The sequence below is a fragment of the Pavona decussata genome, unplaced genomic scaffold (assembly GCF_977016875.1).
Source record: "Pavona decussata unplaced genomic scaffold, jaPavDecu1.1 SCAFFOLD_102, whole genome shotgun sequence".
NCBI lineage: Eukaryota > Metazoa > Cnidaria > Anthozoa > Scleractinia > Agariciidae > Pavona > Pavona decussata.
Window position 1 is genome coordinate 3,929,013 of NW_028145517.1, and position 18,068 is coordinate 3,947,080.

The window sequence follows — 18,068 nt, forward strand, 5'->3', positions numbered from 1 at the left end:
TAAACAGTGGACTCATGATTTCTTCTGAAATATAATTCTCTCGTGAATAAGTGAATAATCATCGCAGTCTTATACGCAACTCGCAGTTCAAATATATGAATTTTCATATATCCCTTTTCATTAAGACTCTCTCATCTTTAATAGCTACAATACTTGTCCTTCATCGAGAAGTAAGAGGCGTGCGAGTAGGTGGTAATTTTTTTTATCAGTTTGAGATAAGTACTCACGATCGGTTTTTAGTACAAGTCACTGATCGAGGATGTTGACAAATTCACTATAAACCAGCATACATACAACGCGAACGAACGAAGCCCAGTAAGCAGGCAGCTAACAACTCAGCTGAAGCAGGTGTCATACGTCATACTTAGCAGGTCACGTGACCAGAATTGAGAAGAAACCAAAAATTCAAACGATGTACTGAAACGCTTGGATATTGAAAACAGCACCGGTATTTTTGCTCATATTTTTCTTCGCTTCAGGGCTTGGGAAAATACTGTGCAACTCGCAAAATACGCGCGCGTATTATATGTAAAACCTTCGAATAAGATGTATGTGTTGTAGTAAGTGGGCTCATACTATATCCGAGAGAGCTAATGTCTGAGGTTTATGGGAGGTCTTATAGTTGAAGGGGGTGGGTTATATTAGGGGGTGGGCGTATATCCGGTGTTGTACTTGTATGTTGCTTCCACGCAGAATTGAATCAGGTGTGAATAGAGTGTATTTTCGCCACGCGCAACGTTATGTACAATGCAACGTGTGTCCACCATGCCTTAAGATCTGGTTTACATGTTTGTCGTAAAAACGAACATAAAGCGTATTGTTGAAAAATCTTTGTTTAATGACGTTTGAAAAGCCAGTAATATTTGAAATGAAAACGTTATCGCAACGAAAGCAAATGATTCGTCATTGATCTGTGGGCTTTTTAAAAACCTGTACAAAACTACCTTCTGTTACATAATAAAATGTACAGTTGATTTTACAGCCGAATGTTTGATACTTAAGAAATTTAATTCCGTTGTAAGAAGAAAATGAACACGCAATCGCCCAGAAAATACTCGCTAAATGTATTAGATACTTAGTCGCTGCCTCCTGCCTGATTTCCACTTGCTGAATTTATTTGATTCTGGCGGAAAGGTGACGTGTATGAAAGTAATTAAGCCACAGCAAAACCTAGTCATAAAGTTCACCAAAATGTGCTGTTGTCATCCGAGCCCCCAATCTTAGTCAAACGGTAACTGAGCAAAACCACCAGTTTTTAAGAACAGTGCCTTTTTTAGCTACTGCGCACACGTTCTGCGCGTCTTGGAATGGTCCGAAAAAAGTACCTCCTAATACAATGGTATTTTTGCGCCGTTTTATGACTATGCGGGAAAAGAGCATCTTGACAAACGGTAGTGGAACTTAAAAACGAAATTTAGGGGTAGCCACGCATTTTTCAGAAATAAGTAAGCGCCAGTTCCATAGATTGTTATTTATTTTAAAGGTTTTAAGAGTTACTGTTGATTAATTATCTCTGAAAAATGGTTACCCTCAATTTTATTTTTAGATTCCAGTAGCCCCTGATAAGATCTGTTTTTTCCACACACTGATAAACTGTTTATCAGTCGGACGCAAAAATTCCGCCTTATTACGAAACACCGTTCTTAAACCGTTCAGACGAATTGCTGCAGCTTGGTTGAGTAATGGCTAGATGTGTCTCGCATAAACGTTCCACAATTATGCTTTCCTTATTATGCGCCCTTGCCCATTACAGATTAGTTTCCTGGAGTGAAACCCATTCACTATAATATATTATCGTACAATGTTACGCTTTACGTCAAGTATGATTTGAACTCGTTCGCTGCTTGCTCCCTCATGACGTACTTCTTAACCTAAAAAAGGAAAAGAAAAATATGGGCTTGCTTCTGATATTTTTAATAGGCCTCATGGTCAAAAAGGGCGAACGGCCCTGGGCTTACCGTAAAACTTCGATTCACCGTCATCTTTCCAGTAAGCGCCCTCCCCTTCCCCCCTTGAATAAGTGTTAATTAATAAGTGGCTCCTTCCCAATAGCACCCCGGGTGCCTCCTTTTCATGCATGGTAACGTACCATATAGTCACCCACATAACCCTAACCCTAACCCTCCATATAGTCACCCTCACCTTACCATGAAGTATAGCTATAGTTTCTTTTATTCTTCAGTATGTGTTTTTACTCTCTAAGATGATTACTGTAAATGGTTTGAACCCAGAGGCATTTATACCTTCTAATGACGTTTCACAATTTTCTTGTCTGAAGATGACTTCCGCTTAGGTTGTCGAAACGTCAGTCAATGTCACCTCAAACAGTCCTTCAAAGGAGCACAGTTGAACCTCTTTATTACGGACACCAAGGGGACAGGAATAAGTGTCCGCATTATAGAGGTGTCCATTTTAGAGAAGTAGGTTTTATATAGATTTCGGTCTCTCAGGGACCAAGTGAACTGTCCGTAATAGAGAGGTGTCTGTATTAAAGAGGTGTCCGTTAGGAGAGGTTCCACTGTACACTCACCCGGATAATCATAATTTACGTACTTATAAGATGATTACGTTGAAATGAATAAACGAACGCCCGGTACAAATGAGCCCCTTCTCTTAGGCCCCCAAGATGAAACAAGCGTCCCGAGCGGTACAAAATGGTTGACGTGTTATCACAGTCTTACCTTCCCTGATGCCGTCATGGGATACTCATCAACGAATTTATAATACCGAGGAATCTTAAAATAAGCGATCTGTTAGAGACGAAAACAACAACCAACTGTTAGCAAATCAGTCTTCCAACCCTCACTAAACCGTGGACCATTGAATGATTCACAAGCCTTACCTGGTCCTTGCAGTAGTCTTTAATTTCTCCAACAGTCATGGATTCTCCTTCCTTTAGCCTAGTAGTAAGCCCGACAAATATGCCGGCAATAAGTTAGAGACAAGCAATTGATCTACTGAACTTAACACGCACAATTCTTATGCTGTCAAGTAATCAGGCGTGCTTTTACCGCTCATTCGATTTTTGGCGGGAATTCACGATGCCACAGACTCACCCTTGTCTGGATGCTACCCGTTCCCAGGACCTCACGCTCGACTGAGGTTAAGGACGACCAAAGGCCCATTTGAACGATTTCAACATTTGCTTCAACATACGTTCGACATTTTGTTGAACCAAATGTCGGGGGCGTTTGAACAGGTCGTTCAACATTGTTGAAAGCGTTTAAAAATGTTGAAATTGTTAAATTGGTTTTTGAAACTTTCATTCAACATCGTTTCAACATTTCCTTTGTTCTTGAAAATGTTCAATGGCGTTGAAGCCGTTAAAAAACTCCGTTCATCCAACATTTGCCCAACATCCGTTCAACTTTTGTTGAAAGAATGTTGGTCAAATATTGAAACCGTTTAAACGGGACCTAAGAAGTATGCCGTCATTAAAATTACCGTTGTCTGTTGGCCGGGGACTTTTTCACCCAATGAAATTACCGCTGTTTGTAGGGGACATTGTCTTACTTGAAAGTGAATTCTTAGAAAGTTAAAACTTACTTGATCCAGCAGCACATCTCTTCCCCAAGCCTCTCATCAGGCACGCTGATCACCTGACCAATTAGAAAATAGAAATGTCAACCTGGTGTTAACCTCTCCACGCTAACTTGGTCAATTAAAGTGTTTTCAGCATTTAAGTTACTACCTGTACATCTTGAATTTTGGGATGTGTGTGCAAGAAATATTCAACTTCGGCTGGATAAACGTTTTCTCCTCCTCGATTGATTAAGTCCTTTTGAATGAAATGAAAGATAGAAATATCGGTTAACTGGCTAACTCTGGAAATGACTGATAGACTGTTTGACTGACGGACTTTTTGACCAACTGATTGACTGACTGGTAAAATGTTTGACTGACTGCCCCTGACTAACCGTCTGTCTGAATGACTGACCGTCTGTTTTGATTGACGGACTGTTTGACTATTTTGATTGATGGACTATTTGACTGAATGACTGACAGACTTTGACTGACGTACTGTTTGACTGACTGACTGACTGACTGGTTAAATGTTTGACTGACTGACTCTTTTGATTAACTTACTGTTTGACTGTCTGACTGAATGACTGACTGGTTGTTTGATTGACTGAATAACTGAATGACTGACTGTTTTCACTGGCTGATGAAGATCCGAACGGACAAACACACGGACTAACGAATGGATCAATGACCTGATGAATGAATGGATAGAGGAAACAGGCGTATGTCCAAATCAACATTTTGCCATAACCATGCAGATATACATGTAAAGAAAGACCATCTTCACTACTTCGCCAATGTTTCCTTCGCCTCAGATTCCGATTCAGTTTAAGTGCATACCTTCAATCGTCCAACAATCTTCAAATAGCCATGTTCATCCATTGTCCCAAGATCCCTATGATAAAAGCGACATATCAGACACACCGAATTAACTAGGTTGATTCGACTATCCAAACCATATAATCCTACCCGGAATGTAGCCAACCAGTCGGCCCAATAGTTTTCTCCGTCTGTTCCTTATCTCCCCAGTACCCCATCATGACACAATATCCACGCATGCATATTTCACCAGAGGTATTTACAGGCACTATTTTCCCCTCGCTGTCCACTATCTTAATCTGTTAGGGAAAAAAAAGAAAAGAAAGAAGGAGCGAAAGATAAGAGGAGAGAGCGCTTATCCAGCGGCGAGGTAAATATCCAACACTTTCACCGACACTGAGGAGAATAATTGTTTTAGTATATACCACACAAGCTGAACAACTAGCAGGCCAAAATCCCTTTATTTTTGACAGTGCACCGAATAGTGGGAAATTTTAAAATCTCGCGCGCCGTGCGGTAAGCGATTTCTTGTTGTAGAAAGTTCCGTCTCACTTTTGTGCGAGCAATTAAAACTTTTTGAGACACTTGTTTAGTTGCTAAGGTGTCATTTCCATAATTGTTGTGAGAAATTCGTCTTGATTTTAAAACCATGCTGCAAAACATTAGATGTTTCATTGTCTACATTGTAATTACAGCGCTCGGTAGTTTTCGTAAACAAGGGATTGTATTTTCATTTTTCGCGTTAGAATATGAGGTTGGAAGGAAACAGCGTGTCGATGAAGTGATCAATCTAGCCTCGAACCACTGACCCTCTGATCTTCCGAGCGTCCGACACGCTAACCACTACACTAGCGCGTCTCCAAAGAAAATGAATACAGTTGAAAAGTAAACTTTTTCTTCTCGCTGCTGTCACTGACGCTTAAGGTCTCGACTGACTGCGAGGAACACTAAATAATAACTACCCAAGTTTGGCTGGCTACCATACAATAGTATTCCGGATTTTCCCGCCTTTTTGGAGACGTCGCTTTTGCTGGAATCGAAGCACAGGTCGTCCAAGCTCACGTGAAAGCTCGAGACAAGTTAAAAACCTTTCTTCGCCCTCTCTTCACGGGAGTTTGGGCTGCCTGTGACATCAAATGTCGTTTCTTCAATTACTGCCTAACCTCTCTGGCTGTTACCTATGTGTGTGGTAAAACAGCTCCCACTGTTGACAAAATCGCTTCACGAGAATCGTTTATAGGAGTTTGAGAAACCAAGGGACTGGATTCTGTCATACCATAGTCAATCTATGGAACAATGTATAAGGGGGTTAGTTTTTTAAACAAAATAGAGAGATTTAGCATCGCGTATACGTGAAACGCGAACGGCACAAATGACCACGTGACCACGATTTTCCCGCCATTTTTCGCGTTTGCCGGTTGCCGTTTCTACTTGAAAACACGATATTTTGCGTTTGAAGTCTACGTGAGAACCACGTAAGTATTCCTTCCTTTTTTCTCACACATAAAAGTGGTTAATTGTTGAAAACAAGTACCCCAATAATTTTTCCGACAAGTCATACTAGGGCAAATTAAGTTTCATGTTTAAAAATCCTTCATAACTCACTCCTTACCTCACTTTTGTTCATCAACTCACCCCAGTGAAACGCAAAACAGCTTCATCGAAACTCGCAAAAGCTAAGCACACCCGAAGCTTAAGTCAAAAGGTTCACGCTATTTTACGTGAAACGTGGAACGGCAAGGTGACGTTTGCCGTTTCACGTAAACGCGATGCTAAATCTCTGTACCATGTTGCTGCGTCAGTGGGGAGTGAAAACGAATGTTTGGCTTTATCGACAGAGTTGATAACTAAAGGTAAATTGGCCACCGTAAAGAGATTCGAGTGCTGACGTTTCCAGCATTAACGCTTCATTCTGACAAAAGAACAACGCTCAAAACTTCAGCAGTCGAATCTCTTTTTGGTGGCCAAATTACCAGTATCAACTCTGTTGATAAACCAAACATTAATTTTCTTGTTAGGTACGCCAACCTCCACCGTACGAAAAAGATAGCGGCTGTACGTTTTACCACTGGCTTTCTTGTGCGTTTTTTTGAACGTTTTAAGGATTTATTTTTTCATTTTTTTGCGCTAAGAATTAAGGGTAAATGTACCAGTCGCTTTTTTTTTCGGTACAGTGGAGTGAGTGTGTGGGACGGCCTGCTTCTCCATTCCCCCCCCCCCCCCCGGGGGAGGGGGAGGGAGATTAGAGACCCTGGGAACGAGGTTGCGGCCTGTGCTTTTATCTGAAGGAAGTCAAATTCGACAGAAATAGGAACAAAAGACGTCAAAAGAAATTACCGATAGCTGGGACACCCTCAACTTGGATACAACGTCTTTCATAACTTCCACTGGGCAAGATGTAGCGCCAGTGAAACCTACAAAGGCAACACAAATATCAAACGATCAATAACAATTCTTTAGAGAGGTTTTCGATGGCCTTGAATGTTTGAATTTAATCTTACCTCTCTCCTACACAGAGGCCTCCTTCGCGCTCGAGCGGAGACCAATAAGGGACTTGAGAGAATGATATAACGAGGAGCGAGACTTTTCACTCCTTTTAGCTCGTGAACGCGCGCATGCGCAATGAACGAATTATCGTAATGTGGGCTGGATTTCACTTGCTAGCTCGATCAGCTGTAAACTTCGTATTAATTTAATCGGAATTTAATCAAAAAATATATTCATGAGTCTACGTATAGTGCATGTATTCACCATCAGCCGCCATTACGGGACAAAAAACAAAGACGTAAAATCAACTCAACGAATAACTTATTCTTAAAAAAAAAAAACACTAGTAGGTGTGTTGTCTACTAACTCCTTCCATTGACCGAAACTACAGTGAAACTAAAGGACAACTTCTCAATTTGGTGACTGAAAGCGCCGCGTTGAAAGCCGCTAAAGACCGAGATTGTCGTCGAACTCAACAGGGATTTCGCGCAAAATGGAAGCAGAAAATATGATGGAGAAACGTCTGACGATGTTCGCTCATTCGCGTTTTCTTTCTTGGCGATCCGAAGTAATTTGACCGTTAAAATCGTAGTGCCACAGGTTCCAGATAATTCAAAACCCTCAAGAACCTATAAATACAAAAATTAATCTCGCCTTCAGGAGTCGTGGACAATGTTGTCCAGGGCTGAGTTGCTCGAAGCATGGTTAGCGCTAACCATTGGTTAAGAGGTATTAAAACCTATAGGTTGTCATGGTATTTAACCCGGGTTAGCGCTAACCATGCTTCGAGCAACTAGGCCCAGTAGCGTAGTTCGCTGACTTAGAAGCAAAGGATCCCGGATTCGATTCTCTTTGAAACGGAGAAAATTTTTTTTCCTTTTTCTTTTCTTTTTTCTTTTTTAATTTTTTTTTTTTTACTTCTGCATTCACGAGTTGGCCCACAGGAGCCTTTGATTTATGAGGGAGCCTCTGCGGACGAGAAAGTAATCTTACTCAGCTACGTCACATCAACCAGAGGAAAGATTGTTTTTGTCATCATATTTCAAATACGAGGAACAGTGTTTTATCCCTTTTCCAAACAACAAGAAGTAGATTTGAAAAAGCGAGGCGCAGCCGAGTATTTTTTAACAACTTTGAGGTGTTGGGAAATTATCGGCTGAAACAGAGTTTGATATATCTTCTCAAACTATTAATAATTGTGAGAGAAATTCAAAACAAAAGTTCCGCAAAATTTATGATGAATGAGATCACATTTCCAAACCTATGTATTCTCTTGATGGATTATTAATAAGTTTTCTCATAATCTCGTACCCAGATCTCCCACGGTCGACATTCCCGAACCGACGACTGAGATCGGGGTACGAGATTAGTTTTCTCATGAATTATTAATACATTTAAGAAGATTATTCCTTTCATTCCCGTGACCTGTATGTGTCCTCGAGTAGTGATACTGTGAGAAGATCCACGTGATCACCACAATCGCGCAAGCGCTATAACACGTGATCAGTGATAGCGGCAGTTTAGCGGTGGAGTGATCGGAAAAACTGCAGACGGACGAACAGTCAGATTTTGCACCTTTTGGGATTGTTGAGGATCGTTAGCCACTGACATGGAAAGTAGCTAGAGCTCGTACCTTTTCTTAAGGTCGACAGGTCATAGTTGTGCAGCTCAGGATGGGCGAGAACGTCAATAAGCATGGGAAGAGTTCCATATAAAGTGTCACACCTGTATGGACAAGTTAATGAATGAGAACTGTGTTCTTCTAGTTATTATACTTAGGACTTAGGGTTTTTTGTTCAACGATACTTCACTTGGTTTGATTCTATACAGCTGGTTAGTCGCACTATTTAGATAAAGTTTTCAAAGATCAGGGCCCAAGCTAAACAAGGCACAAGGGTGCGCGCGTTTGTAGCCTGCGTTCCCTTCTTGCTCTGGGTGGTAGAGTAACTAGCTCTAACCGAAATCTAAGGCCAAACCTAAACCCTGCACCCCAACCCTATCCATCTGTGCACCAGAACATTCGATACAGAAGGCAAGCTACTTACCGTTTACTTGCATGCAATTGTGTTCATTCGTAACGACTTGACTTCTCCTTGAGCAAACGCTAGCCTGCGTTGTATTTCAAATAAAAAAGGGGACGTGGGTGGGTGGGAGGGATTCGTAAGCGCGGGAGAAGGAGGAAGTGGACCCCTTACCTCTTACGTTCGCCGGAAATTCAGGCCTGTTCCCTTTCTTTACGCGCTTGCCAGGTAAGGCACAGTTCAAACTCCACTATACCTCTCAATGCGTTCCAAATAGCAGGCAGTTTTTTGCAGTGGTGCAGTACCTAAATCCGTATTTTTTTCCACAGCTTTCAATTAAACAGGGCAAAATCTCAAGTTAAGCAGAGCCTGCCGCATAATTGAGATTAAGGTCTCAATGCATTTGTTTCGGCGCATGCAGGGGAGATAAGGCGTAAGAAACGGGCGTAAAACCAAAGCAAGCCGCCCTAGGTTGTCCTTACAAATGTTAACTTTGCTACTCATGGGACCACGAGAGAGGATATATTGAAGGTTTCTCGTGCAACTTGGCTCTACACGAAAATCTGTTTGGCCACCCAGCGCAAGTCTGGGTACGCAAATATTTTTTACTTGGCTATTTTCAAATTTGCGTTTCCTTTTATCCATAGGTGAATGGTTCACGCATTGAGCTCTACTTACTTTTCATCTTGAATCGCCTTTAAAATGGCTGTGCTGTTGTATCCACGAGATGGGTAGACAGTGGTCGCTCCCCACTCTACACCGACCATGCTGCAAAACAATAAAGATTTCTTCCTAGAATGGATACTACAAAACAAGGCTGGACACCTTATGCTGTTTACACAATGTATCGGGGAAAGTTACGTGACTTTTCTCGGGCCCGAAAATTTCGTGCTCTTTGAGAAACACCAGAAAGCGTTTTCGGGAGCTTTGCGGGGAGCTTTTCGGGCCCGAGAAGTTCTCGGGAGTTTTGAGAAACGCACGCCAGCTTCGGGTTGTTTGGAAACCGCATGAAACCCTTTTTCGAGCGTTTGATAAAGCTTTTCAAATTATATATAATTACGGGAGAAATTCAAAGCCATGATAAGTAAGATCACATTTCCAGACCTTCTTCACGCCGGTTTTCTCTACATGAATTATTAATGAGTTTGAGAAGCTTACTGCAACAAAGCAGGCCTATGAATCATAGTTTTCTGTGTTTTGCAGGTAAAAAAGCTTGTTATGCGAGAGAAAACAAAAGAAGAACTGAACCTATAGTTGACGGAGAAGAAAGACCGGTGATTTTTATGTGAACAAAAGCAAAGAACAAATCTTACTCTGATGTGGGCTGGACCTCACTACTGACATCACCTGGGTAATTTTAAATGAACTTGTAATCAGAATCACCACGGAGTGGAGGGTTGGGGGGAGGTGGTGCAATGGCACGGTCTAAACATTTACTTAAGGCCTGGACACATGGTGCAACATTGCGTATTGCAGGCCATAGCATGCGGTGGAATCGCTACATGACCACGTCTCTGTAGCGGTTATATGGGATTTTTTATGAATAAATTCATCAGCAAAATCAGCTATGCCTAGCCCGTTCAGTGAAGTTCTACGATAGCGAGCCATTTCGATGAAAGAGATGTTAGGATATCAAGTGGATGAGGTGGTAGCTGCTTTAAATTTAGGACAAGTGAAAGCAAACACCATTGGAAGACTGATGAACGGTGTGGCCACGTACCCGCGCGTGGAATTTTTGATTATGGAAGCAGTGCTTAAACACCCCGAAAAGACACTGTCAGAAGTTGCCAGCGATGTGTATACTGCGAGTTTTTAAAACACGCAGAGAAACGTCTACAGTGTTTTGTTCCATCCTACCTATATTACTTTTCGGTCTTGTCTTCAAGCTTTGATCGGACAACGTTAATTGAAGTAGCTGGTAATTGTTATATCGCCGACTTTTATTTGGTAATATATTAAAATTCAGCTGGAAACAAAAACATCACTTCGAGGCTCCAGGGAATAAATTGTAGAGTTTATACGGGTTTATTCCCCGAGCCTCGTAGTGATGTTATTTAGGCTGAATTTTAATCTGTCGAAATTGGGCTAATTGTATACGCGTAACTTGATAAAGAAATGTCTGCTGTGTTAATGTTTCTCGATTTGCAATGTGAATTTTGACAGTAAAGACGCCTCATGGTACCCAATGACGTCGGTCAACAATAAAAAGAACAAACAAATATCATGCTTGCTTTGACAATTAACCAAGGAAGTTTTAATAATCGAGGAATTGTTTTTTCGCATGTGATAAATGCACCGCTCAATTAACTGTCGTTTTGGAAAAACAGGTGATCCATGTCGTATCTTGGCTTTCCACTGCAACTCACGGGTAAGCCGGGTAAAAGTAGTTTTTACACTATTTCTGCTTCCAATCCTCGCTGTTGCAGTACCCTGGTCTGCGATCATCAGTTATACGCCGGTGGGTAATTTTGTACGTCATTTTAAGCGCAGGGACAGTGAAACTTTTTTCCTTGAGGAATATTAGCAGGAAGCGTGGTGAGCGATTAAAGTTCAAATTTAAAGTTTTTCGTGCCTTTCGGCAAGAGATATACAGTCAACTTCTTTTACGTTTTCAATGGCTGTAGCTGATGAAGACCGTTCATCGTACATCGCTAACTGCATCTTGAACGCTTTGTTATGCTGTACCGCCACCATGTTGAACAGCGTCTCAATCCTCGCGATAAGAAAAACGTCTTCGTTATCAAAGACCTTAAAAACATTGCTCCTTAGTCTGGCTGTTTCTGATCTTGGTGTTGGTTTATTGGTGCAACCTTTGTACACTGCAAATCTTGCCATGGCGTTGGAACAAAACACTGAAAGCGCAGCTCATGTCATGTATAAGGCGGGCTTATTTTTAGGGTGTTTCTTTTCTTCCGCTTCGTTCTTCGGTGTTACAGCTCTGAGTGCAGACAGATTCTTGGCCATCCATCTTCATCTCAGATATCAGGAACTTGTGACTCACAAACGTGTTGTTGGTGTGGTGACGGCAATTTGGCTGTTCAGCGTATCTCTTTCGTTGGTTTGGCTGTGGACTCAAAGGAATATTTTTTACGTGATTTTTGCCATCATTGCTGTTGCTTGCTTAATAACTGTATCACTTCTTAGTTACAATATATACATGGTCATACGACAACACCAACAACACATCCAAGCTCTTCAGGTACAGCAACTAGCACAGAATGGTGCAATGGCGAATGTTGGAAGGCTCAGAAAATCCGCGGTCACTGCAATTTACGTTTATCTTATGTTTGTGCTTTGTTATTTACCAAACATTTGTATTTTGTGGACTATCGCTTTAACCAGTACTTCTGAGCCTCTTACTTACTTGTCCCCTGGTGCCAAGGTGGCGCATAGGGCCGCTTCTGAGCCTCTGCTTACCATCATACAGCATTATACTAGAACTCTCGTGTTTCTCAATTCATCTCTCAATCCTCTGATTTACTGCTGGAAGATGAGAGACGTTCGACACAATATCATGAACATACTGCGAAACGTATTTTCAAGTCAGAACTGAGGAAAGGACACCAACTAAACAGTGGACTCATGATTTCTTCTGAAATATAATTCTCTCGTGAATAAGTGAATTATCATCGCAGTCTTATACGGAACTCGCAGTTCAAATATATGAATTTTCATATATCCATTTTCAACGAGACTCTCTCATCTTTAATAGCTACAATACTTGTCCTTCTTCGAGAAGTAAGAGACGTGCGAGTGGGTGGTATTTTTTTTTTTATCAGATTGCGATAAGTACTCACGATCGGTTTTTACTACAAGTCACTGATCGAGGAGGTTGACAAATTCACTATAAGCCAGCATACATACAACGCGAACTAACGAAGCCCAGTAAGCAGGCAGCTAACAACTCAGCTGAAGCAGGTGTCATACTTGGCAGGTCACGTGACCAGAATTGAGAAGAAACCAAAAATTCAAACGATGTACTGAAACGTTTGGATATTGAAAGCAGCACCGGTATTTTTGCTCGTATTTTTCCTCGCTTCAGGGCTTGGGAAAATACTGTGCAACTCACAAAATACGCGCGCGTATTATATGTAAAACCATCGGATAAGATGTATGTATTGTAGTAAGTGGGCTCATACTATATCCGAGAGAATATATCGGTAGGATTAAGTGTCTGAGGTTTATGGGGGTCTTATAGTGGAAGGGGGTGGGTTATATTAGGGGGTGGGCGTATATCCGGTGTTGTACTTGTATGTTACTTCCACGCAGAATTGAATCAGGTGTGAATAGAGTGTAATTTCGCCACACGCAACGTTATGTACAATGCAACGTGTGTCCACCATGCCTTAATATCTGGTTTACATGTTTGTCGCAAAAACGAACATAAAGCGTATTGTTGAAAAATCTTTGTTTAATGACGTTTGAAAACCCAGTACAATTTGAAATGAAAAAATTATTGCGACCAAAGCAAATGGCAGGTCATTTATCCATAGCCTTGTTAAAAAAAAAACCTGTAGAAAGCTACAACCTAAACAATAAAATGAACAGTTGATTTTATAACCGAATGTGTGATGGTAAAAAATTTAATTCCGTTGTAAGAAGAAAATGACCAAGTAATCGCCTAAAAAATGCTCGCTAAATGTATTAGATACTTAGTCGCTGCCTCCTGCCTGATTTCCACTTGCTGAATTTATTTGATTCTGACGGAAAGGTGACGTGTATGAAAGTAATTAAGCCACGGCAAAGTCTAGTCATAAAGTACACAAAAATGTACTGTTCATCCGAGCCCCCAATCTTAGCCAAACGGTAACTGAGCAACCTTTAGCTACTGCGCACATGATCTGCGCATCTTGGAATTGTACCACCTAATACAATGGTAATTTTGCGCGGTTTTGCGGGAAAAGAGGATCTTGACAAGAGGTAGTGGAATGAAAAAAAGAAACTTAGGTGTAACCACGTATTTTTCAAAAAATAAGTAAGCTGTAGTTCTATATATTGTTACCGTATTTATTCGATTAACCACCCACCTTCAAATAAGCGCCCACCCACCCCCTCCCAACAAAAACATTTCTGCACTAGCCCATCAAGAAGTAAGAGAAATGTGAGTTGTGTTCCAACTTGGTTTTAGATACGACAGTCAATGAACTTTTATATTGTTTTATGGCTTGTTTATGTTAGCTTTCGCACTTTGTTTTGTCTTTGTGAAGAGAAGTAAACTTGTTATCCCTGGTTTTGTTATTCTCTTAAAATGCCCTCGTTTGCTGAAAATGTTGGGGAAATAATAAGCGTCCACTCTCGAATAAGCGCCCACTCGAATAGGCGCCCACCCTTATGGGCCCGAAATTAAATAAGCGCCCAGGGCGGTTAATCCTTTGTTTTAAAGGCTTAGAGTTATTGTTGATCAACTATCTCTGAAAAAATGCATGGTTACCCTCATTTTTTGGATTCCAGTAGCCTCTGATGAGATCTGTTTTTCCCACACACTGATAAACGACGCAAAAATTCCGCTGCTTAGGAGGCAACGTCCTTAAACCATTCAGACGAATTGCTGCAGCTTGGCTAGGTCATGGCTAGATGTGTCCCGCATAAACGGCCCGCAATTTTTTTTTTTTTTTTTCTATGCGCCCTTGCCCATTACTGATTAGTTTCCAGGAAGTGAAACCCATTCACTACAATATGTTTTCGTACAATATTACGCTTTACGTCAAATATGATTTGAACTCGTTTGCAGCTTGCTCCCTCATGACGTACTTCTTAACCTGGGAAAGGAAAAGTAAAAAATGGGCTTGCTTCTGACGTTTTTTTATAGGCCTCGTGATAGAAAAGGACAAACGGCCCTGGGCTTACCGTAAAACTTCGATTTACCGTCATCTTTCCGGTAAGTGCGCTCCCCCTCCCCCTTGAATAAGTGTTTGTTAACAAGTGGCCCCTTCCCAATAGCGCCCCTAGAACAAGCATCCTGCGCCGACTGCGTAAGCCTCCTTTTCTGCCCCTATAAGACACTGTATAGCTATAGTTTCTCTTATTGTCCAGTATGTGTTTCTACAGACTAAGATGATTACTGTAATTAGTTTGAACCCAGAGGCATTTATACCATCTAATGACGTTTCACAATTTTTTTGTCTGAAGATGACTTCCGCTCATGTTGTCGAAACGTCAGTCAATGTCACCTCAAACAGTCCTTCAAAGGAGTACACTCACCCGGATGATCATAATTTACGTACTTATAAGATGATTACGTTGAAACGAAAAAGCGAACGGTCGGTACAAATGAGCCCCCTCTCTTAGGCCCCCAAAATGAAATACGCGTTCCGGTCTTACCTTTCCTGATGCTGTCATAGGATACTCATCAACGAATTTATAATACCGAGGAATCTTAAAATAAGCGATCTGTTAGAAACGAAGACAACAACCAATTGTTAGCAAATCAGTCTTCCAACCTTCACTAAACCGTGGACCATTGAATGATTCACAAGCCTTACCTGGTCCTTGCAGTAATCTTTGATTTCTCCAACAGTCATGGATTCTCCTTCCTTTAGCCTAGTAATAAGCCCGACAAATATGCCGGCAATAAGTAAGAGATCCTGTCAAGTAACCATGCACCAGGGCTGGTTGTTCAAAGCTCGATTAACCTAATCTCGGATTAAAGTGAACTTTGACTCAACTAAAATAACTAATAAATAAAGATTCTTCCAAAGATTTTGGTCTGTAAGTTATGACTTACGACTTTTCTTTACCATTAGCCCAAAATTAGTTTTTAAAAACATTTTTAACGAGCGAGATATGAACCTCGGTAATTTTTAATCGGTGATTAGCGTTAATCGGCTTTGAACAACCGGGCCTTGGCGTCCTTTTACCGCTCATTCGATTTTTTGCGGGAATTCACGATGCCACAGACTCACCCTTGTCTGGATGCTACCCGTTCCCAGGACCTCACGCTCGACTGAGGTTAAGGACGACCAAAGGCCCATTGAAACGGTTTCAACATTTGCTTCAACATACGTTCAACATTTTGTTGAACCAAATGTCGGGGGCGTTTGAACAGGTCGTTCGACATTGTCGAAAGCGTAAAAAAATGTTGAAAGGCGGCTTGCTGAAAGCGTGTTGAATCAAATTTAAATTGGTTTTAACTTTCATTCAACATCGTTTCAACATTTCCTTTGTTCTTGAAAACGTTCAATGGTGTTGAAGCCGTTAAAAAGCTCCGTTCATCCAACATTTGCCAAACATCCGTTCAACTTTTGTTGAACGAATGTTGGTCAAATGTTGAAACCGTTTAAACGGGACCTAAGAAGTAAGCCGTCATTAAAATTACCGTTGTCTGTAAGGGACTTTTTCACCCATTAGAATTACCACTGTTTGTAAGGGGACATTGTTTTACTTGAAAGTGAGGTTTTAGAAAGTTAAAACTTACTTGATCCAGCAGCACATCTCTTCCCCAAGCCTCTCATCAGGCACGCTGATCACCTGACCAATTAGAAAATAGAAAAGTAAATCTGGTGTTAACCTCTCCGCGCTAACTTGGTCAATTAAAGTGTTTTCAGCATTTAAGTTACTACCTGTGCATCTTGTATTTTGGGATGTGTGTGCAAGAAATATTCAACTTCGGCTGGATAAACGTTTTCTCCTCCTCGATTGATTAAGTCCTGTTGAATGAAATGAAAGATACAAATATTGGTTAACTGACTGACTGTGGAAATGACTGACAGACTGTTTGACTGACGGACTTTTTGACCAACTGAGTGACTGAGACTGACTGGTAAAATGTTTGACTGACTGCCTCTGACTAACGGTCTGTCTCACTGTCTGACTGACTGTCTGTTTTGATTGATGGACTGTTTGACTGAATGACTGACAGATTGTTTACGTACTTTTTGATCGAATGACTAACTGACTGGTTAAATGTTTGACTGACTGACTGACTGACTGTTTTGATATACGGATTGTTTGACTGTCTGTGTCGATTGACTGTCTGACTGACTCTTTTGATTGACGGACTGTCTGACTGGCTGACTGACTGATTGTTTGATTGACTGAATGACTGACTGTTTTCATTGACTGATCAAGATCCGAACGGACGCACACACGAACGCACGGACGTACGAATGGATGAATAACCTCATGAATGGATGGATAGAGGAAACAGGCAAACGTCCAAATAAAAAAAAAACATTTTGCCATAACCATGCGGATATTCATGTAAAAAAAGACCATCTTCACTATTTCGCCAATGTGTCCTTCGCCTTAGATTCCGATTAAGTCCTTACCTTCAATCGTCCGACAATCCTCAAATAGCCATGTTCATCCATTGTCCCGAGATCCCTATGATAAAACTGACATATCAGACACACCGAATTAACCAGGTTGATTCGACTATCCACATCATACAATCCTACCCGGAATGTAGCCAACCAGTCGGCCCAATAGTTTTCTCCGTCTGTTCCTTATCTCCCCAGTACCCCATCATGACACAATATCCACGCATACATATTTCACCAGAGGTATTTACGGGCACTATTTTCCCCTTGCTGTCCACTATCTTAATCTGTTGGAAAAAAAAAAGAAAAAAAGAAAGAAAGAGCGAAAGAGAAAAGGAGGGAGTTAGAAGGAAGGAGACAAATGAAAAGCGATGATAATTAACGGTTATTCACCGAAGTGGAGGTAAATAAGCTAATCACCTCCGAGCTAGGCAATCAGCGCGCGCGAGCACTATTCACTTGTGTGGTATATACCAACGTTTTTTAATCTTTGCAATTAGACAAGGGCCTTTCACGTGAGAAACTAGCGATATTTGTGATGTGATAACCGACACCAGGAGCGCTCCTACCGACATAGACACCTTGTAAAATTAGCCTATTTTGAGAATGTCATAACTACGAGTTCAGCTCCTTGATAGTGCGGTCACGTGACGCAAATTGAACGAGGTAGGGTAAGTCACACTAGTTTAACTCGTTGTCTGTAGCATATAAGCAACCAGGAGTATTGTTACTCCCCCTCTGGGTGGGATACTAGTCCATCGCAGGGTTACCCCCAGCAGTTTGTCACCGGTTTCCATTTATACACCTGGGTGAAGAGAGACAATGTGGTGCAAAAACGTTTCTTGTCTAAGGAAACAGCGTGACAATGAAGCGATCAATCTAGCCTCGAACCACTGACCCTCTGATCTGACCCTCTCCACTAGCGCGTCTCCAAAGAAAATTAATACAGTTGAAAAGAACA

The 18,068-nt window shown here is 41.3% G+C and overlaps 3 protein-coding genes across 4 annotated transcripts in view; 1 reads left to right on the plus strand and 2 right to left on the minus strand.

Annotated features, from left to right (window-relative positions):
- Positions 1–18,068, minus strand: part of LOC146471718 (medium-chain acyl-CoA ligase ACSF2, mitochondrial-like) — a 158,593-nt gene that overhangs the window by 107,826 nt on the left and 32,699 nt on the right. The window lies entirely within an intron of this gene.
- On the plus strand, positions 11,386–12,402 carry LOC146471728 (adenosine receptor A3-like). The gene has a single exon (XM_085120744.1). The coding sequence runs from the start codon at positions 11,464–11,466 to the stop codon at positions 12,400–12,402; it is 939 nt and encodes a 312-aa protein (XP_084976870.1). The 5' UTR covers positions 11,386–11,463.
- On the minus strand, positions 13,984–16,471 carry LOC146471729 (uncharacterized). 2 transcript variants are annotated; one of them, XM_085120262.1, is made up of 4 exons: positions 16,264–16,471; positions 15,332–15,389; positions 15,171–15,239; positions 13,984–14,608 (listed from the first exon to the last, which is right to left on the minus strand). In XM_085120262.1, the coding sequence occupies exons 1-4, from the start codon at positions 16,278–16,280 to the stop codon at positions 14,549–14,551; spliced, it is 204 nt and encodes a 67-aa protein (XP_084976388.1). In that variant the 5' UTR covers positions 16,281–16,471; the 3' UTR covers positions 13,984–14,548. The 2 variants fall into 2 exon arrangements, with proteins under 2 accessions (XP_084976388.1, XP_084976387.1); XM_085120261.1 differs by lacking the exon at positions 13,984–14,608 and having other exon boundaries at positions 15,045–15,239.

Excerpts from the sequence above, each read along its gene's own strand:
- LOC146471728 (XM_085120744.1), top strand. The coding sequence starts at position 11,464 with ATGGCTGTAGCTGATGAAGACCGTTCATCGTACATCGCTAACTGCATC.
- LOC146471729 (XM_085120261.1), bottom strand. Across the intron at positions 15,240-15,331 it reads AAGATTACTGCAAGGACCAG|ATCGCTTATTTTAAGATTCC; the intron begins GTAAGGCTTGTG and ends CGTTTCTAACAG.